The sequence below is a fragment of the Mandrillus leucophaeus genome, unplaced genomic scaffold (genome assembly GCF_000951045.1).
Source record: "Mandrillus leucophaeus isolate KB7577 unplaced genomic scaffold, Mleu.le_1.0 Scaffold245, whole genome shotgun sequence".
Taxonomy (NCBI): Eukaryota; Metazoa; Chordata; class Mammalia; order Primates; family Cercopithecidae; genus Mandrillus; species Mandrillus leucophaeus.
Genome location: NW_012102532.1, coordinates 610,483 through 627,983, shown reverse-complemented (window position 1 = coordinate 627,983; position 17,501 = coordinate 610,483). Strand labels below are relative to the sequence as shown.

Below are 17,501 nucleotides of genomic sequence, written 5' to 3'. Positions count from 1 at the left end.
AGTAGCTGGACTACAGGTGTGCGTCACCATGCCCTGAACTTTATAGTTGAGACTATTATTGTATCAATTAAAAAGTATCTAAAAGGATGAAGATCCGTGGCATACTAGGCAGTGGTGTTGGGGGATAGGGACAGTCTGCCCTGGCAGGGAGGAGTATTTTATCACTGATAATATTCAGAATTGTCAATGTCAGGAGATGGTGAGACTATAAAGCCATCTGACTTTTAGCCGATTTTATTATTCTGAAATATTTTACACTCTGCACTCCCTTATTGCCTGCACCATGGGTAGACTACTCCCCTACTTTGGTTTGTTTCTGACATGATGGTTTTGTAACTATGAAGGATTACGTCCTTGTCCTTCGCTGTAAACTAATACATGCTATGGATGGGAGCATTTGGGGTTCAAGTGTTGCCTTCTGCAACTTACTCTCAGTTCAGAGGAAAATACACACATACACATATACACACACGGGGAGTCAGGGGGAGAGAGAATGTGGCAAATTGGTGACAATTGGTGGATCTAGGTGTAGGGTATGTAGGTGTTCATTATATTATAGTTTCACCTTTTTTTGTAGGTTTGGAATAAAAAGAGAGAAATATCTACCCATGCCAGGAGTGTGGTAGACACTGGACAGCTGCGAGGACCTTTTCTTTCTAATGTGGCAGATGAGATTTAGGTTGGACCACAGAGAGGTTAGAGTGTTCTAGGGTTTTCCAAAGATAGGAGGGTTGCCCCCTAATTTTCTCTGGACTTGGTTGTCTCTTCTTGGAGACACAAAGAAGCGGGGCACAGAGTCTTGGATTAATGGGCTCTGGGGAACCCTGTCATCATGTTGTCAATTTGTTGTGCCCTCGAGGATGTGCGGAGCTGGAGAGGGCAAGTACTGGGTTTACTAATAAGATAATGAACAAACGATGCATCCCTGAGCTTTACCCCTAAAGCACCAGACCAGGCTAGCCTTTCACTGGGAGAAAACCGGGTTTTGGCTCAATAAGACTACAGTGGACAGCACCCATGAGCAGAATAGCATCATGTGTCTTATTTCCTCATGGCAGCCCAGTGAGATGAGAATGATCTCCATTTTGGAAATAACACACAGGTTGTCTGTGTGCTTGGACCTTCAGGTAGGGGCTTCGAAGCATTCTCTTGTGGACTCAGGGTTTTTTGTTTGTTTGTTTTGTTTTTTGAGATGGAGTCTCGCTCAGCTGCCCAGGCTGGAGTGCAGTGGTGCGATCATGGCTCACTGCAACCACCGTCTCCCAGGTTCAAGTGATTCTCCCATTTCAATCCCCTAAGTAGCTGGGATTACAGGCACCTGCCATCATGCCCGGCTAATTTTTGTATTTTAATAGAGAGGGGGTTTCACCATGTTGGCCAGGCTGGTCTTGAACTCCTGACCTCAGGTGATCCACCTGCCTCGGCCTCCCAAAGTGCTAGGATTACAGGCGTGAGCCACCGCACCCGGCCTGACTCAGGGGTTTTTAGGAAGAAAGGACCAAGGCCTAGGGATGCCCTGAGGTGACCAATGTGGATGGAGGTGGATTTGTTCCCTTCCTTCTCCTTCTGTCCCCCATATCTTACCACTTTAGAAAAGCAAACTTTATGTGACTTGCTTTTCATTTTCTTTCTTTCTTTCTTTCTTTTTTTTGAGATGGAGTTTCCCTCTTGTTGCCCAGGTTGAAGTGCTATGGCACGATCTTGGCTCACTGCAACCTTGGCATTCTGGGTTCAAGCAATTCTCCTGCCTCAGCCTCCCCAGTAGCTGGGATTACAGGCACCCGCCACCCTGCCCGGCTAATTTTGGTATTAGTAGAGACAAGGTTTCACCATGTTGGCCAGGCTGGTCTTGAACTCCTAACCTTAGGTGATCCACTGGCCTCGGTATCCCAAAGTTCTGGGATTACAGGCATGAACCACCACGCCTGGCCTTGCTTTTCATTTCCTTACCTGCAGTTCGCACAGTCCCCTGGGGGCTCAGGGGCAAGTTCAGCGTCGGATGCCAGAAAGCATCATTCTTGGCATCTATGGGAGTCTTCATCACCATGGAGATGCTAGGTCCTCCTCCAGAGACCTGCACGTTGGCCATGAAGCAAGCTGCTGTCTCCATAGTGGTCTCTCTCGTCTGGAGAAAGTAGTGGGAGATCTCACAGGTCACCTCCTTCCCGCTGCAGTCAGCATGGAGCAAGGCCTCCGCCTGGGGAATCTGGACCAGGTCCACTGGGGAGAAGCGGGGCACACACGGAGGGCAAATTGGGGTGAGAACACCAGGGCCAACGGGAGGCAGTATGTGTGGCTGTAATCGGGACCTGGGCTGTCCTGGTGGAGGGAGCCCGGGAGGACCAAGAACACAGGTGGAAGGATTTTACCTGAGGCCTCGAAGATGTCAGTTGGGTCGTCTTGGGCCAGCGTGCCCCCTTGGAAGTCGGTGAAGTCCTCCAGGGAGCCATCGTCCAGCACTGGCACCTGCTTTAGCACGAGGGAGGCCCTCGCCCTGTCCTCACTGCTGGCGAGAGCTCCACGGTGCTCACCGTCCTTCGCCAGGAAGCAGTCTAGGACCACGTCCACTGCCCGCCACTGCGTTTCTGCTGTGTGGGGCTCTGCAGACAAAGGCTGGGGTGAGCACCCCCTTCCCCAGAAAGCTACTCCACACTTGCTTCCTGCCCCCACCCCCAAACTGTGGAGTCAGCAAAGGGTAAAAGTTGCCCTCCAAGATCCTAGCTGTCTCTGTGTCCCTCTACTCTCCTGTCGTCCCCCAAACCAGTTTTCTGGAGAGCACCTGCTAGTCCAGGCAAATACTTCTTGGTGTGGGTTAAAGTCCTGGATTTGCCTTGCTCAGAGGAGTTTATACTTGCATTTCCAGCTGTTGAATGAAAGACTGTCTTTTCAGTCAAAGGAATTCTCAGAAAAAAAAGCAAGTGCCACCGCAGAGAGAGGAGGCTGGGCGGTTGCTGTTGCTGGGGCACTGACAGCCTGCATTACTTTCTCCCATATCGGGTAGACTTCCCCTCCCCCACCTTCAAGGTCGCCCTCCAAGTGATTTCCTCGCCTGGGGAGTCCCCTCCTCTTCTGAAGTGTCAGCTCCCAGGCCAGTGCCTTCTCCGTAGGACAGTGGCTCCCGACACAGCCACACAGGCAGCCCCTCTTTAGCGGTTTCCCTGTGGAGTCCCCACCCTCCCTCCACACACACTATTGGTTCCTTCTTTTGCCAGCCACTGAGCCTTCCCCCTGTTGGGCTTAGAAGGCGATTCGGTCAACCTCGGCCCCTTTTCTCTTCTGGAATCTCGGGGAGGGTGGCACCCTGGGGCTTCAGTAGCTCTCCTCCCAGCCAGCTTTCCCCAACTCCCAGACTCACTGGTTTCTGCTGCTCCAGATAGAGCCAGGCAGAGCAGCAGGCACCAGCTCTCCTCTGTGCCCATGGAGGCTCCTTGCCCACCACCCTTCTCCGCACTCCTACGCTGCTTGCGAGGCCTGGCGGGAGAAGGGGGGCTCTCCAAGCACCCCTGGCCAGCCGGAAGCCTTTGGATTTCTTCTGTTCCCGCTGCTGTGGATTTTTCTTTCACTTTCACTTGGAGCAAGGTGGCAGCCCGTGTCTCTGTGTGAAGCCCTCTGCAGCAGCTGCCAGAGCCCTGCTTACTGTTCCCCTTTCTCTCCACCCACCTTACCCAGAAATCCCCAGGTGATTTCAAGACCTGACTTCTGCACCCTTTTGCTCCCCTCCTGTCCCGAGAAAGTGGAGCTATAACTGGGAAAAGGGAATCTGAAATCAGACACAGGATCCGCAGTAGCCTGGGGACCTTTCTCAGCCCCACCCTCAAGCAGGCCCCAACGTAATCGGCTGAGAAACCTCCTCTGCCAGATCCTGACCTGAGCCAGGAGGCGGCCAGGAGCCTGAGTTTGGGGACTGGAATTTCAGAGAGGAAGCTGGAGAGCTGCAGGGTGGTCATCTGGCACTTTATTTTGTCCGTCTTGTAGCATATGGGTCTTTCGCAGCAGGAAGTGTGTTTTACAACCAGAGCCCCGCCCTCCTGCAGCGCAGGCGCAGCTGGCTGGGCTCCTGCTTCCCACTCCCCACCTCATCCATGTTTGTCCTCGTCCCTGCCGGTCTCGAAAAGGCACTCTGTCACGTGTACACAGGAAAGGGCCCTGACTAGAGGATAGGACTGCAGTGGTGGCTGCCAGGTCTCATTCTCCCTTGGATGGCCGGCGGGGTGGGGTGGAGGCCAGGGCTGTAGTGCGGCTCCCGCAGGTGCTGGCTCATAGGGAGGAGGCAGGCTCCGGTTTTCGGTAATCCTCTTGGATGGGGATGGTGCTGCCTTCCTCCTCCCTGGGGCAGCTGTAAGGACAAGGTTCTGCAGGCTCCATGGGACTTTCTCCTTTGTCTGCGGAAGGAGATCTGATGAGTCTTGGCCAGCAGTGGGGGCAGGGGGAGACGGGAGAAGGAGATGGGCAGAGGCAGGTGTGCTTGGGGGAGGGGTGTCAGGAGCACGCCAGCTAAGGGGAGAGAAGGGCTAGGACCAAGGCTGGTGAAGTGGAACTGGTGGGTTTCAGTGAGATTCCAGGCGTGGGCAGTGGGGCTGAGCTGTTGGGGTGTGGTGCAAGGGCAGGACCGGAGACCTATATTCTGTCTCTTACTTGATCTATATTTCCTTTGTTGATGGAGGAACAGGGTTCCGGCCAGGGTGAAAACAAGAAACATTCCGGAGAAGATCACAAGGATACGAATAAAATCTGAGCTGCACAGGGATCTTTGAGCTGTGATAGGAGGGGACACACAGGGATTAGGGGAGGGTCTAGCCCTTGGCTCCCTCAGCCCAGCCCTCCTGTCACCTTGTCTGTCCCCTTTCCCCCATCTTCTTCTCTCCCACCCCCCACCATTAGCCAACTCCTCTGCTAAGTGGTGGACTCTGCTTTTTCCCCTCCTCTTATCCCTACTCCAAGGAGCTTTCTGTCTGGCTTCCCTCCTGGCCCCTCCTGTGTGCATTCTCTCTAGCAGTGGGGATTAAGGAGAAAACTCACGTGACCAGTGGGTAGAGAGAGTCCGGGCAGGCAGGTGCCTGAAGTCAGCCAGAGTCTGCATGTGCCCTGCTATTCTGGCCTCCAGCATCTCTGGAAAAACAGAGACAGGATGAGTAGCAGCAGGGAACCCCATAGGGCACATCTAAAGGCCTGAGAGGCGCTCAATGGGATGAGAAGGCAGAAACAGGCTGACCTTATCCAGGGGTAGGAGTGGGGAGTGCTGGTTGGGGTGTCACCCCTACCCCATGTGATGGCACAGAGAGTTGCCTGGAACTTACCATTGACATAAGGTAAGTGGGTGGGCTGAGGGTGTGGGCCCAGGGCCTGAGACGGCCAAGTGGTCAGCGAAGGATTTGGAGGAGGATCACACTCAGTACACTCCTTGTCCCTGCACTGCCAGCCATTGCGACAGGCACACACAGCGTTGGCAGTGATGGTGCAGTTGCGAATGAGAAGACCTGGGGAAAGAGGAGGACCAGAGAGCATAGGACACTCAGACCTGTGGAGACCTTCAAGGTCCACTTGCTTCATTCCCCAGCCCCCATCCCAGGCCCACCTCTAGGGACGTGCTTCCCTTTCCATTCCCACCCCTGCAAAGGCCTCCCCTTGGCTCACTGTCCCCCAGTGCCTTTGCCATTATTATTGTTATTAAAGAAGAAAGTTGGACCTTTCAGAAGGAAGATTCGTGGGTTCAGACATAGGAACCATGAAAAGTAGAAGGAGCTTGTATAACTTTCTCTTGTACTCTCTGACACTTTTTTTTATTTTTTATTTTTTTATTTTTTTGAGATGGAGTCTCGCGCTTGTTGCCCAGGCTGGAGTGCAGTGGTGTGACCTCGGCTCACTGCAACCTCCACCTCCTGGGTTCAAGCCATTCTCCTGCCTCAGCTTCCCAAGTAGCTGGGATTACAGGCGCGTGTCACCACACCCAGGTAATTTTTTGTATTTTTAGTAGCAACAGGGTTTCACAGTATTGGCCAGGCTGGTCTTAAACTCCCGACCTCAGGTGATGCACCAGCCTCAGCCTCCCAAAGTGCTGGGATTATAGGCGTAAGCCGCTGTGCTCGGCCCCAATACTTTAATAACTTTTAATTGAAGTATAATATCCATACAGAGAGGCACGCAAGAGTGTAAAGCTTAAGAATTTGTACAAATCTGGCTTACAGGCATAACCAGCACCAGATCAAGAAATAGAAAATAGCTGGGTGAAGCAGGGAATTGCTTGAACCCAGGAGGTGGAAGTTGCAGTGAGCGGAGATCGCACCACTGTACTCCAGCCTGGGCAACAGAGTGAAACTCCGTCTCAAAAAAAAAAAAAGAAAAGAAAGAAAGAAAATAGCCAGGTGCAGTGGCTCATGCCTGTAATCCCAGCACTTTGGGAGGTCGAGGTGGGTGGATTGTTTGAGCTCAGGAGTTTGAGACCAGCCTGGCCAACATGGTGAAACCCCATCTCTACAAAAAATAGAAAAATTAGCTGGGCGTGGTGGCACACACCTGTAGGCCCAGCTACTGGGGAGGCTGAGGTGGGAGGATTGCTTGAGCCCAGGAGGCAGAGGTTGCAGTGAGCTGAGATCATGATACTGTGCTCCAGCCTGGGTGACAGAGTGAGATCCTGTCTCAAACACCACCAACAATAAAGTATGTTAGGAATTTCCAGGGGCTGGGGATGGGGATGGGGGTGGTTGGGGGGTAGAAATGGGGAGTAATTGCTAAGGGGTATGGGTTTCTTTGGGGGGATGAAAATGTTATAGAATTAGATAGTGTTGATGGCTGCACAACCTGTGAATACAGTAAAATAAATAAATAATAAATAGATAGTTACTTGATTACAGTTGCTAAGCATTTTTTTTGTTTGTTTGACGGAGTGTTGCTTTGTCGCCTGGGCTGGAGTGCAGTGGCACGATCTTGGCTCATTGCAACCTCCGCCTCCTGAGTTCAAGTGATTTTCCTGCCTCAGCCTCCCTAGTAGCTGGGATTACAGGTACGTGCCACCACGCCTGGCTAATTTTTTGTATTTTTAGTAGAGACGGGGTTTCACTGTGTTAGCTAGGATGTTCTCAATCTCCTCACCTCGTGATCCACCCACCTTGGCCTCCCAAAGTGCTGGGATTATAGGCGTGAGAATTTGCCTTTAAAATATACATTTTGCTCAAGTGTAGGGGTCTGATGTTGGGTGGTTGGCTGTTAATCAGTTATCCCGGGAGTGGGGGTGGTAGGGCACTAGCTGGGCTGGGCTGGGCTTGCTGGCAACTGGGTTGAGAGGAGGGTGATTCAGAGGAAGGCAGTGACACCCAGATGTGGGACAGGCTGCAAGGAAGCCTGGTGGGCCTTAGGGCAGATGCTTGTGGGGACTCGGGGAGTCCTAGGAGCCCTGACAGGTGGAAGAGGGGTGCAGAAAGGGAGGATTTCAAAGGGAGGATGTCAAAGGTCATAACCAAACCTAACAATTTTCTTCTACTTATGCCTTTTGTCAGGACTAGGAGAAGGACAAATTCCTTCTTGGCATCCTTATGGCCCTGTGACCTCCTAATGAATGCTGACTCTGAGTTGCTACTAGAATTTGGTTTCCTTGTGGCTTCCTAGGAATTATGAGCCACGTTGGATAAGAACCTGCAAGGGAAGAATGAGGAAGCCTGGGACAGAGCGCTGGTGGTAGGGAGGAGTGATGACAAGGGTCTCCGCTAAAAGGGAAATGGAAGGGTTGAAGAAGGGGCTGGGGAGGGTTGAGACAATGAGGTGCTATTGTTTCAGTGGGGAATATCTGGAGACCTGGGAGTTCTAGTTAGCAGGTACAACCTGGGCTCAAAATTCCAGGCTGACTTCAGGCATGTCCTCATCTCACAGATGCCAGCACTAAGGCCCAGAGAGGGCCAAACTCATTCAGCCTGCCCATCTTCTCACCCCTGGCTGCAATCTCCTGGGGTCCTGCTGCAGCCAGCTGCCGCTGCGGTACTTTGGGATCTATTGGCTGAGCTCCCAGAGAAGGCTCATGGATTGGGCTAGTCTGGAACAAGTGAAGGGACTGAAGATGGGCTCAGTATGGGGCAAAGACCTTCAGGAAGGGTCTGCAGAGTGAGTAGGGAGGTTTTGCCTGGAAAAATTCCAACCCTGCAGGGGCCGCTGCCAAGAGGAAAGCATCTACTACAGGTACATTTTTAAGCTAAGTAGACTGAAGAATATTTCTTGTGTATTAAAGAAGTTCCTCTTTGGTTGATTTGCAACGGAAAAGCTTTTATTTTCTTTTTTTCTTTTTTGGAAACAGGGTCTCACTCTGCTCACTCTGTCACCCAAGCTGGAGTGCAGTGGTACAGTCACGGCTCACTGCAGCCTCCACTTCCTGGGCTCACATGATCTTCTCACTTCAGCCTTCTGAGTAGCTGGGACTACAGGTTCGCGCCACCACGCTCGGCTAACTTTTTGTATTTTTAGTAGAGACAGGGTTTTGCCATGTTGCCCAGGCTGTTCTTGAACTCCTGGGCTCAAGGGATCGCCTGCCTTGGCCTCCTAAAGTGCTGGGATTACAAGTGTGAGCCATTGCATCGGCTTTTCTTGTATGTGTGTGACAAAGGGTTTTGCTCTGTTACCCAGGCTGGAGTACAGTGGTTGATCAGCCTGGACCTCCTGGGCTCAAGTGATCTTCCCACCTTGGCCTCCCAAGCAGCTGGGACTACAGGTGCACTACCACAACCAGCCAATTTTTTTAGAGACAAGGTCTTTCCGTGTTGCCCAGCTGGTCTCGAACTCCTGGGCTCAAGTCTCTACAAAAAATACAAATATCCTTCTGCCTTGTCCTCCCAGGTGCTGGGATTATAGGCATGAGCCACCACATCCAGCCTTGGTTTTTGTTTTTTTGTTTTTACAGAACCAGTCTCTGTAGTCACACCTGTAATCCTGGCACTTTGAGAGGCTGAGACAAGAAGATTGCTTGAGCCCAGGAGTTCAAGGCTGTGGGGAGCTATGATTGCACCACGGCACTCCAGCCTGGGTGACAGAGCTAGACCTTGTCTTTAAACAAAACAAAACCAAGTACCAACAGACCCAGTGACACCAAACACATTTTGCAAGTAGGTAGTTTAATAGTTACAGTTACCTAGTTCTAAAAAGTGTCTTGCTAGAGAACATTTGTTCAAAGGGGCCACTTTAAAGCCTGCTATTCTAGTGTATACTGGCTGTAGTTTCTGAAATTGTAGCAAAGATGGAGAAATAATAACAGCATTCATAAGCAGAACTGCAGATATTATACTTCTTAGTTTAAAAAATCTTTTTCTTTTGAACTATAAAATAAAAACACAGGCCACATACACACTCATTTTCTCAAATTGGCTTTTGTGCAAAAAAAGTTGTTACCTATTGGGTTATTTTGTTATCTCCTTAGAAAGATGTATTCCAAATTCCCCATGGCCAACCTACACATGTGGACTCTGGGAACACAGCCGGTTTATTGGTTGGGCGTTACTTGCCTGAAATCTGGGGTCATAGAGCCACTTCTCTCATTTTATTGTCTTGATCCTATCCATAGACCCATTCTCACCAATCCCTCAAATTCTATTTATCCCTTTCCCTGAAATACTAGATTTCTGCCCACATTAATTCATGCCCCACCTAGGGTACCCCATTTCCCAGCATTGGCTCCACTTGCTGTGAGCCTTGAAGAAGGCTGAAGCTTTGAACCCCTCATCCTCCTTGCACTCTCAAACCCATCACCAGCCTTGCTCCCCCAAATGCTTGTCCAGTGTCCCCACCTATACCCTTGCCCACCTCACCAGAGTTACAGTGCCGACAGCTCTCACAGTGAGGCCGGGTGTGGTGGTCTGGAGAGAAGGAGACCCCTGGTACGCAAGGATGACACTGAGCAGCCTTTCTGTGCTGGTCACAGTCCTTCACAAGGAATGTTCCTGGGAGGAGAGGGTAAGGAATCAAGGCTTGAGAAGGGCTAGTTCTCTGCCCCCTGGAAGGTGGTGCCTCCCCACAGCTGCAGGATTTCCCTCCTTGCTTGAGCTCAGTGTCACCCTGTGCCTATTTACTGTATCAACCCCAGTCCTCTCTCTTTCACCACTCACCTGGCCCTTGCCAAGGCCCCCTCTTACCTGGCTCACACATCTGGCAGCACAGTTTTCCCTGAGCCCAGTAGTGCCTCTCTGGGCAGCTCTTGGGGGCTGGAGTAGCTGAGAGCCCCACCAGGGTCCCCAGAAAGCACAGCCACCAGGGATGTGGCCGTGCCATGGTTCCTGCCCAGGGAGCGCCTTTCTGTGCCCAGTTGCTGACGCTGGCCTCTGGAGTTAGCACCTCCAAGCTGGGCGCTGCTGTCTCTTCTTTGCACCCCCTGGGCAGCGGCTGCTTTAGGTGGTAAGCCAACCTTTGACGGCAGAAGCTCTATTGTGGCTGCTTTTTTTTTTTTTTTTTTTTTTTTTTCTCACAGCAGCAACCTCCACCCCCTTCCCCTTCCGTGTGCTGGGGAGAGTAGTAAAGAGCAAACTGTCAGACCTGCTGCTCTTCAAACATGCCTCCTCCAACACACGAGCCTCCCTTGGTTTCCGCCTCTCCTGCTCATGAAGCATGTAGCCCACTGACTCCTGCTTCTTTTACAAAAAGGTGATGGACACACAGTCTCCCACTCCTCCTCTCCATATGCACTTGTGCACAAAGGTGCCCACATTATCCCCCCACACCCCGCCCGTCCACAGTTTACCAATGAATTCGCGTGTCTCCTGTCTCCCATACCTGCATCCCTCCTTTCACAGACAACAGCTGAAAGAAGGAACGAGAGCCAGAATTGAGCACAGGTCCACAAGCTCTTATCTGAAACTTTGGGGGTCAGATAAGTATTAGAATTCAGAATTTTTCAGGTTTATGCAGAAACTAGCACCACAAAACACCCTCGGGGAGTTGGGGTAGCCTCATAATCAAACGCAACATTTCTGCAGCAAAACTATTGAATATTTACACCGACTGGGAGGAAGCTTAAATAGCCTTGTCTCAATTGAGGTCTGGTTTGATGGCCAAAGGAGTTGGCTACAGAATGCTCAGAACTGCAAGCAAGGGGCGTAGAGCTGCCTCTCTCCTGTCACTGTTGCAGATCACCTATGCTCTCCTTTAATCCTCACGTCAGCCTCTGGTGTGGGTGCCACCTCCTGCCTGCATGGCCTTCCCTCTCAGACCCTGGCTCACTCCTCACCTTTGTGCCATCTTTATCCTCCCCTTCCCACCTCTGGCTGTGTCAGCCACTGGTGTCCTGGATCACCTGGGGCGTCTTCTCTCCCAGCCTTGGGCAGTCGGGATTAAAGGTAGCTTCCTACGGAGGTCATCTCTTTTTTATTTTCCCAGTTCTTCCAGCAAGACTGATTTCGGGATATCGGAAACAGCTAGACTTTTCCCTCTTTGAGTCATGGGGGCACACATGGGTCAGCAACCTCCTCCACTCTTTCCTCGGCAACCGAGACGCGGAGTGGCTTATTTCCCCAGGAAGTTTTTCATTCAGGGGCTTTGCCGTTGTTTCCACACCGCTCATAAATGTCACACTGCTGTGGTCACACCTGTCAGATCTGTTCTCTGTCTCACTCTGTAGTTTCCTTTCTCTTCATTTTCTCCATTCTCTTGTCTTTTCCCAGGCCCCTCTGCAGCTCTTCATGGGGGTCCACTCAAGTCGGAAGCCACATCTGGGTGTGATTCAGAGAGCTGTTTATGCAAAACCACCCTTTTCACCATCAGGCAGGGCACCTGAATTCCCAGCACAGAGTGCTGTGGCCCTGAGGACTTTTCTGTCACCCGCCATTTCCAGGTTGTGGTAAATGTCTTCACCGCAGGCATGGGGCAGTGGGGTGGCTAGCTGGCAGCAGGCCCTGGGAGGATGGACGAGACCCTCAGAAGAATCATGAGGAACTGGGGACCTTTAGGAAGAGACTTGTCAAGCAGGGAGTTGGAGTTCGCCGAGCCTAGCAACGAACTCGACTGGGAACTGCTCACTCGCCTAAGGCCTCTGTCCTCTGGACCAAAGTCCATCGTCTCTCTTCTACATACCGCTTCTCCAGGGGGTCGGAGCAGGAGCAGGGTCTGCCTGGCTCTCCTGGAGGGCCTCGGCCAAGAGGAGGAAAGCCAGGTTTCTGGACCTTTTTCTTTCCTGGCAAATAGAATGAGCTCATCTCCAGCACTCTTTGCATCCACTTCTGGTGAACCTTCCCCATCCTAGGCTGGCTCCCTGGATGGGACCTTCCTTTTTTTTTTTTCTCCCATCTCACTCTGTCACTCCAACTCCAGGTTGGAGTGCAATGATGCGATCTCAGCTCACTGCAACCTCCATCTCCCAGGCTCAAGCAATTCTCATGCCTCAGCCTCCCGAGTAACTGGGACGACAGGTGCACACCACCACGCTCAGCTAATTTTTGTATTTTTAGTAGAGATGGGGTTTCGCCATGTTGGTCAGGCTGGCCTCAAGTTGATCTGCCCACCTCAGCCTCCCAAAGTGCTGGGATTACAGGGCACAGCCACGGCACACAGCTTATTTTTTGTATTTTTAGTAGAGATGGGGTTTTGTCATGTTGACCGGGCTGGACTGGAACACCTAGCCTCAGGTGATCTGCCCGCCTCGGCCTCCCAAAGTGCTGGGATTACAGGGCACAGCCACGGCACACAGCTTATTTTTTGTATTTTTAGTAGAGATGGGGTTTTGTCATGTTGACCGGGCTGGACTGGAACACCTAGCCTCAGGTGATCTGCCCGCCTTGGCCTCCCAAAGTGCTGGGATTACAGGCATGAGCCACCACGCCTGGCTGAGCCCTTCCTTTTGTCTACAGGCCCTGGGATGCAGCCCACTGACATCTTCCTTGAAATCTCACACAACCACTTTCTCTTTTGGGGTCAACCTCTCCCCCGTGCCTGGCTGGGGCATAAAAATATATGGTATTTTCTCAACAGCTCCCCACTTTTCTTTCCTTTCCAGAAACAGGCCCACAGAAGCCCTTCTTGAGAACTCTAAGGACTCTCATGATCTTTTTTTTTCATTCTTTTTTTTTTTTTTTTTTTGAGAAAGGGTCTCCCACTGTTGCCCAGGGCTGGAGTGCAGTGGCATGATCTCGGCTCACTGCAGGTTTTGCCTTCTAGGTTCAAGCGATTCTTATACATCAGCCTCCCGAGTAGCTGGGATTACAGGCACCGGCCACCATGCCCGGCTAATTTTTTGTATTTTAGTAGAGACAGGGTTTTCCCATGTTGGCCAGGCTAGTCTCAAACTCCTGGCCTCAAGTGATCCACCCTCCTTGGCTTCCCAAAGTGCTGGGATTACAAGCGTGAGCCACTGCGCCCGGCCTCTCATGACTTTTTTGTTTGTTTTTTTGAGACGGAGTGTTACTCTGTCATCCAGGCTGGAGTGCAGTGGTGCCATCTCAGCTCACTGCAAGCTCTGCCTCTTGGGTTCCTGCCATTCTCCTGCCTCAGGCTCCCAAGTAGCTGGGACTACAGGCGCCCACCACCACACCCGGTTAAGTTTTTGTATTTTTAGTAGAAACAGGATTTCACCATGTTAGCCAGGATGGTCTCGATCTCCTGACCTTGTGATCCGCCTGCCTCTGCCTCCCAAAGTGCTGGGATTTCAGGCGTGAGCCACTGCACCTGGCCGTCTCATGACTTTTGAGAGGGCCTCACCAACCCTCCACCTGGCCCAGTGACTGTAGTCTAGATGTCTGCCAGGGGCACCCTGCTCCTTGAAATCTAGATAAGATGCTCCTTGCTCCCCACTCAGGGCAGGTCCTCTGCAGGCTGTCCACCTGCACAAGTTCCAGTAGGTTGGGTGTTCTTCTGGCCACCTCTGGCTCTGATTTCTCTTTCAGCTGAAGTCTGGTTCTTGCCTCCGTGTCTCCTGTCTGTTGTCTTACCTGTACCCTGCCTCAAGCCCGAAGTGTAGGACATAAGACTTGCTTAAAGTCCTCTAAACCAGCTCTAAACAGAAGGCTATCACATGTGGCAGGCCTTTTCTTTTTTCTCCAATTTTTATGAATTCATAACCCGTTAAAGCGCTCAGCAGGACCAGTCTCTGCAAGACTTTTGCTTAGGAGGAAGTTCTGTTATGGGACAAAGATGTCTGCAGTCACTGTTCCTGACTTAGGGTTCCTGAGTCTCATCACCTGAAGCTCTGAGTTTGTCTGGCCTTCTTTGTCCCTTGCTCCCCATTCCTTCCTCCCCAATTTCCACTTTCTTTGATGACCACCACTGGCACCACTGCCCCCACCACCTTAAAGCCTCCTTCCCAGCAAGGCTTTGAGGGGCCCGCGCGGGACAGTGAGTTAAGCTCATTAATGAGGTTCTGGGTCTTGTAACTCCATAATTTTCATTTCTGCACCTCCCCACTCTGGGTGACGTGGGGGACTGACCAACTGTGGGTTCCAGCCTCTGCCCACTCCTCAGAAGCCCAGCACAGCTCCCAGTGTCTCCTAGCACATAAGGCACTGGCTCAATATTGGATGGTCCAGCTCAGCTTTGTGCCGTAGCGGCTCTGTCCACAATGATAAGATGGAAATGTCAGAGGGCTCAAGGCCCTTTAGACCTCCTCATTCATTTGACGAGCGTTTTCCGCACATCCATTTTGTGTTAGGAACCAGCTAAGTAATGGGGCACAAAGATGAAAAACAGACACATATGTGGTTTCTGCCCTGATGGAGTTGACACACCAGTGTGAGAGTCAGACATTGATCATATGATCTCAAAGACAAATGTAAAACTGGCCAGGTGAGGTGGCTCACACCTGTAATCCCAGTCACGTTGGGAGGCCAAGGCGGAAGGATTGCTTGAGCCCAGGAGTTTAAGACCAGCCTGGGCAACAGAGTGACACCCTGCCTCTACACATAATAAAAATAAATTAACTGGGTGTGGTGGCACGAGCCTGCGGTCCCAGCTACTCCGGAGGCTGAGATGGGAGGATCACTTGAGCCCAGGAGGTCGAGGCTGTAGTGAGCCATGATCATGCCACTGCACTCAAGCCTGGGTGACAGAGCAAGACCTCATCTCACAAAACCCCCCAAAAAAACCAAAATTAAAATTTGTTAGTAATAGTCATTATTGCTATGAAGGAGAGAGTCGGGGTGCAATGTAGGTGTTATACCCCTAATAGGGGGATTTAAGGGGTCGGGAGTGCCTCATCCAGGAAGCAAAGTTTAACAGAGATGTGGGATCTGGCAGCTCGCTACCTACATGATAATTGTTACTTTCGTTGGTTTCTGTGACACCATTCTATTTTCCTTGCTTTGACCACTTGTTTTTTAAGTGCCATTTTTTATTTTTTTAACATACAGATTATATATAATAGGGATAATCTGTTCCTTGAAAGCCTGGTAGAATTTGATTTGCTTGTGTGTAGGTGTTTCACTGTTGTCTTTTTTTTTTTTTTTTTTTTTTGGCAGTCTCGCTCTGTCGCCCAGGCTGGAGTGTAGTGGTGTGATCTTGGCTCACTGCACCCTCCTCCTCTGAGGTCAAGTGATTCTCCTGCCTCAGCCTCCTGAGTAGCTGGGATTGCAGATGTGCACCACCACACCTGGATAATTTTTGTATTGTTAGTAGAGATGAGGTTTCGCCATGTTGGTCAGGCTGGTCTCGAACTCTTCACCTCAAGTGATCCACCCACCTTGGCCTTCCAAAGTGTTGGGATTACAGAAGTGAGCCACTGTACCCGACATACTTTGCCATTCTTTATATAATTTATTGGATGCTTAATTTAGAAATTTCTTCTTTTCTAATATATGCATTTAAGACTATAAACTTCCCTAGAAGATCTACTTTAGCTACATCTCATAAGCTTTGCTATATATTTTTTTATTGTTGTTGATTTACTTTTCCTGTTATTATTTATTTTTACCTATATTTCATTTATAAATGCATTAAAATTTTTCTGTATCTGTGGGGCTTAACTTTTCCTTGTTTATTATTTTAATTTTAAATTTATTGTGGCCAGAGCACTCAGTCTCAGTCTGTCTGTGTAGCATGGCAGGCAGAACGTTGGCCTCCCGAGGACATCTGTGCCACTGGAACTGCATGTTAAGTTACATGGCAAAGGGGAGTTAAGGCTGCAGATGGAATCCAGGTTGGCCTTGAGATGGGTGATTATTCTGCATTATCCAGGTAGACCCAGTGTAATCACAAGGATCCTTGTAAGTGGAAAAGAGAGGCAGAGGAGAGAGCACCAGAGAGGCAGCTGCATGAGAAGGATCAATGATGTTGTTGACCTTGAAGCTGGAAGAAGAGGGCCATGAGCCTCGGTATGTGGGCGGCCTCTAGAAGCTGGAAGGAGCAAGGAGACGGATTTGACCCTAGACCCTCCAGGGGCAGTTGCACCTGCCAACACTGATTGTAGCCTGCTGAGGCCCGTTTTAGACTTCTGACCTGTAGAGCTGTAACATAATACATTTGGGTTGTTTTCAACTACTAAGTTTGTGGTAATTTGTTATAGCAGCTGTAGAAAACGAATACATATGAATCCTCTGGCATTTGTTTGAGATTTGCTCTATAGCTTAGTATGTGGTTGTAAGTGTTCCATCTGTGCCTGAAAAAATGTCTATTTCTAATTCAGTGGTCTCTGCTTTTTTTTTTTGTACCCTATCAATAAAATGATTTTCAGCATGTATCCCAAAGTAAACAATATTTTATTTTATTTATTTATTTTTTGATAAACAGACATGTTTAATGATAGCTTGCTCTTCACAAAGATGACTACAGAGACCTTTAATCTATAATCCAGGAGTATGTAACCATGCAGCACAGACCAATTAGCCAAATGTAAAATAAACTAGATTCTTACCACAACTACCCTGTAAACATTGCAACTATTCTTTCCAAAAGGACCCTAATCTTATGTGAAAACACCTACTGTGGGGGAACCAGAAACCTAGCTATGTGGCCAAAAGTAAAAACCAAAGGAAAAAATAGCAATTCCGTGGTTAATTGGTGAAAGCAGGGAATTTGTGCCCTTTACTGCTGCTTTGGTCTTCTTCCTTTCGTTCTTTTTGTCCCTCTTCTCAGCCCATCCATGTTAGCTCTCGGTAGGTTTGAATAAGCCATCTGAAATGTATTCACTTCCTTAGAGTTCACCACAGTGCTCCTCTGCTTTTTCCCATCGGTAGCTGTTAACAAGACACTTGTTGTCTGAGGACTCACAGCCCTCCGCAGAACCCTTCTTTGAAATGGGTTTGGTTCAACCATCCTACTTCTTCAAGGTGGTATAGACGCTGCCCGTCGTTCGGCACTTCCAGAAGAGTCTGGTCAGTTCCGTCAGGAATTGCTCGCTCTCCAACCACACCGCTGCGGTGACGCTGGTTCGACTCCCCACAATATTTTAAATACGTTAATCATATATTATATACTCAAATAGGTTCTATATAAGAGTATGTAGACATTCTAGGCTGGGTGCAGTGGCTCACGCCTGTAATTCCAGCACTTTGGGAGGCTAAGACAGGTGGATCACGAGGTCAGGAGATCGAGACCATCCTGGCTAATATGGTGAA

General features: G+C 50.1%; 2 protein-coding genes and 1 long non-coding RNA gene across 4 annotated transcripts in view; 1 reads left to right on the top strand and 2 right to left on the bottom strand.

Moving 5' to 3' along the window:
- The window catches only part of TAPBPL (TAP binding protein-like), a 10,639-nt gene extending 6,705 nt beyond the window's left edge, over positions 1-3,934 (bottom strand). The window contains exons 1-3 of the mRNA XM_011982946.1: positions 3,356-3,934; positions 2,370-2,600; positions 1,951-2,220 (exon numbers count right to left, since the gene is read on the bottom strand). Coding sequence (XP_011838336.1) covers positions 1,951-2,220; positions 2,370-2,600; positions 3,356-3,419 — 565 coding nt within the window. The 5' untranslated portion in view covers positions 3,420-3,934. The remainder of the gene's footprint in view (positions 1-1,950; positions 2,221-2,369; positions 2,601-3,355) is intronic.
- Positions 3,935-3,937: 3 nt separating this feature from the next.
- Positions 3,938-10,509, bottom strand: CD27 (CD27 molecule). 2 transcript variants are annotated; one of them, XM_011982948.1, is made up of 6 exons: positions 10,107-10,509; positions 9,783-9,914; positions 5,298-5,477; positions 5,020-5,109; positions 4,636-4,755; positions 3,939-4,382 (listed from the first exon to the last, which is right to left on the bottom strand). In XM_011982948.1, the coding sequence occupies exons 1-6, from the start codon at positions 10,240-10,242 to the stop codon at positions 4,258-4,260; spliced, it is 783 nt and encodes a 260-aa protein (XP_011838338.1). In that variant the 5' UTR covers positions 10,243-10,509; the 3' UTR covers positions 3,939-4,257. The 2 variants fall into 2 exon arrangements, with proteins under 2 accessions (XP_011838337.1, XP_011838338.1); XM_011982947.1 differs by having other exon boundaries at positions 3,938-4,755.
- On the top strand, positions 7,748-16,649 carry LOC105541785. The gene is made up of 3 exons (XR_001006382.1): positions 7,748-8,408; positions 11,628-11,797; positions 16,123-16,649. It is a non-coding gene; the product is annotated as an uncharacterized LOC105541785 (long non-coding RNA).
- Positions 16,650-17,501: the final 852 nt, after the last annotated feature.

Coding starts and splice junctions, on each gene's coding strand:
- CD27 (XM_011982947.1), bottom strand. CDS start 10,242: ATGGCACGGCCACATCCCTGGTGGCTGTGCTTTCTGGGGACCCTGGTG. Junction 9,915..10,106: donor CTGCCAGATGTGTGAGCCAG/GTAAGAGGGGGC, acceptor CTCTCCTCCCAG/GAACATTCCTTGTGAAGGAC. Junction 5,478..9,782: donor CTGTCGGCACTGTAACTCTG/GTGAGGTGGGCA, acceptor CTCTTTCCCCAG/GTCTTCTCATTCGCAACTGC.